Genomic DNA, 3,340 nt, shown 5'->3' with positions numbered 1-3,340 from the left:
ATTCACCCACAAAGCTTCCAAAATATCAATATTCCCTTGACTCAAACCTATGTATGGCAAGAAGTAAATGTGAAATATTTTTGAAATTGCTTTTTGTATAAGCAGAGTTACTTAAATTTAAAAATAGAATTTAGTAATAAAATGTGACCACCACATAACAGAAAAATCATAAATACCCCACACCCATAGGAGAATGAAATCTTGTTGAGAGATATTAAAGTAAAATACATGTTCATATGATGAGAAACACATTTAAAAATTTCTCATTCCTCATATTAAGTAAAAGTAAATATGCAATGAGGTTCCTCTAAGAGGTCTATCTGGGATTCTCCTTAGTCTGAGTGAGATAAAGGCAGAATAAAATTTTCTTGTCTCTGTTACTCTTTCCTACAGTGTATTTAATTTATTTATGTTATTTTATACATTTAATCTTTCATTCAATACTTATTGGGTGTCAGACTTTGGTATGTTCTGGAGATAATTGTTAACAAGTAAGAAAAAACCTTATGGATCATAGTTGCGTATTTAGTAAATAGAGTTCCTGACTGACATTCAAGTTTTTTTATATTTTTAATAGTTCTTTTAGATAGGTTATAAGCATAGGGTGACCTTAGCACTACAAAACCCCTCTGAAGATTATAAGAAATTTAGAAATATTATTGAATCTTTGTTACTGACAACACAGAGATTAAATGCTCCATGTGTTTTCAAGCTCCAAAATCCTTAGATACCATAATATTACTGGAAACACAGGAACATCAGTTGTGATATGCAAATTAATAAAAATAGTAAAGAAAGCTGTCAGATTATTAGGTATGATCACTTAGTATATATACTGTGCCTGGCACAGTTTGTCTGGATTGAAATGTGTGTACTTATCTGACCTTTTTCTCATCATTTCCTGGCAGTATATCATAGGAGTTAAGAGCATGCTCTGGAAAATCAGGAGCATTCTGGTTACTGGATCATCACTGTATCTATGTTGACAGCTTCCTCATTCACCAGTATCTGCACAGGGAAAATGGAGATAATAATAGTTATTTTAGTCGGTTTTAGCATGGCTATGACCAGAGTACTTGACAAAAACAACTTAGAGGGGGGAATGTTTCTACTGAGGGCTCATGGTTTGAGAGTTCTCCTTCTGTAGACTTCTGACACTACTGATCTTGGCCCAAGGCAGTGCAGCATGAGGGAAGGGCCCATGGGAGGAAAGCTCAGCTCATGGCTGAGTGGGGAGGAGACAGGGAGAGGAAGGGCTGCAGGGAAGAGGCAGCCTTCCAGCGCCCATCCTCAGTGACCTTCTCCAGCCATGCTCCTCCTGCCTACGATTACCACCCAGTCAGTCCATTCAAACTAGGATAGCCTATCAGTTCACTGCCCTCATAACCTAATCATTTATCTCTGATATTTCTACATTAACAGGTGCTTTGGAGACACACCTTGAATCCAAATCATAGCAGCAATGTATATATCTCATAGGTGTTATAGAGATTATTACCCAATACCACTATTTGTAATTATTTTTTTTTATTTTCTTTGGAAGGATACCATATGAATGCATATACATGATTGAAGCTAGAAATACAAAGCCCTGATTAAGAAGAATTTTACAAATATGAGAGAATCATCCTGGATTAGGTTTCCTTCACTATTTTGCACCCATGTATGGTTGCCTCAGAGAAGAATTTATGAATGACATTATGGTTTTTCTGTATCCTTTAGGCATTCCTTGCTGAGATTGTTCAATATCTTTTGATCCTTTCTTCAGTTAAATCAACATTGGATTTGATGTACCTTCATTTGTCATCTGAAATGGCTTTGCAACTAAACAATTTCTTAATGGTATTTTTCATCTGAGCATTTCTCAAGGTATAGATTAATGGATTTAACATAGGAGTAATCATAGTATAGAATACAGCAACAGCTTTATCAATGGGTAAAGTAGCTGCAGGTCTCATGTACACAAATATGCAGGGGACAAAGAACAGGACAACCACTGTGATGTGGGAAACACAGGTGGACAGGGCTTTGCGCCTACCCTCCAGGCTGTGGGTCCTCAGGGAACGCAGGATGACCACATAGGAGACCAGCAGAAAGAGGAAGTTTAACAGGCAGATGAACCCACTGTTGGCAGCAACAAAGAGCCCCAGAGTGTGGGTATCAGTGCAGGCCAGATTGAGCAAAGGGTTCAGATCACACATAAAGTGATCTATGACATTAGGACCACAGAAGGGTAGTGGGAAGATGAAGAGGAGCTGAATGGTTGCATGGAGAAAGCCTCCCACCCAAGACATTCCCACTAATAGGCGACATACTCTCCGGTTCATGATGGTTGTATAGTGCAAGGGCTTGCAGATGGCCACGTAGCGGTCATAGGCCATCACTGTAAGTAGAATGACCTCAGCACCTCCAAAGAAATGTTCCCCAAAGATTTGAGTCATGCATGCATGGAACAAGATGGTTTTCCTTTTCTGCAGTGAATCTACCATTGGCTTTAGGGTATTGACAGTTGCATAGCAGGCATCAATAAAGGAGAGATAGGCCAGGAAAAAGTACATGGGGGACCCCAACAATGAGCTGGCAGTGATGGTGATCACAATAAGCATATTTCCCACCATGCAGATGATATAGATGAGCAAGAACATAGCAAATATGATTTTCTGCAACTCTGGATTTTCAGTAAGGCCCAGAAGAACGAACTCCGTCACATTATTCCTATTCTTCATGTACTTCATGTGAAAGTTACTCACATACCTGAAAAAAAAAATCCAACCTTGAATTTGTTAAACTTCTCCATTCTAATAAGTAAATAAAGGATAGATTCTATTGAGTTGTGAGAATTTATATGCAGATTTTTGCATTTATATTTTTGGGTGAGGTGAAAAAAATGTGAGTCTTGAAGATTACTGCCCCTCCCAGTGAAGATTCTGCAAAGACTATATATGGGAGAAAGGGAGGAGGCTGAGCACCCCTAATTGGCTAAGATGACTCAGAGACTAATTTGAATTCATAGTGTCATTTAAACCCCAAATAATAGGTAGGAGCGGGATGTGACTGCCTTCAAGGTATAAGTAATGAATGTTGCCCTTTTTCCTTAGGAAATGGGGAAGCATGAGAGCTTAATAAGAATAGGAGTCGAGGATGATGGGAACTTAAGGAAGGGGAAATGAGATGTTACTACTGTAATCATCTTTTTGTGTTCTGGATGAAGCAGAGTGTGGTTAAGTAAGGAGTGAAAGCCAGAGATCAGAATTCATGTAGCAGATTAATTAATGGTAACAACTTATGTAGAGAGGAGGATGACACTTAGGAAAATATAAACAATGTAAAAAAAGAGCTA

The 3,340-nt window shown here is 38.3% G+C and overlaps 1 protein-coding gene across 1 annotated transcript; it reads right to left on the bottom strand.

Moving 5' to 3' along the window:
• Positions 1-1,796: 1,796 nt before the first annotated feature.
• LOC124974492 (olfactory receptor 4C46-like) lies at positions 1,797-2,726 on the bottom strand. Its single transcript, XM_047537710.1, has one exon. The coding sequence runs from the start codon at positions 2,724-2,726 to the stop codon at positions 1,797-1,799; it is 930 nt and encodes a 309-aa protein (XP_047393666.1).
• Positions 2,727-3,340: the final 614 nt, after the last annotated feature.

Source organism: Sciurus carolinensis, unplaced genomic scaffold (assembly GCF_902686445.1).
Source record: "Sciurus carolinensis unplaced genomic scaffold, mSciCar1.2, whole genome shotgun sequence".
Lineage (NCBI taxonomy): Eukaryota > Metazoa > Chordata > Mammalia > Rodentia > Sciuridae > Sciurus > Sciurus carolinensis.
The sequence above is the reverse complement of the archived record's forward strand: the minus strand, read 5'-3'. Positions and strand labels throughout refer to the sequence as shown.

Coding starts and splice junctions, on each gene's coding strand:
- LOC124974492 (XM_047537710.1), bottom strand. CDS start 2,726: ATGAAGAATAGGAATAATGTGACGGAGTTCGTTCTTCTGGGCCTTACT.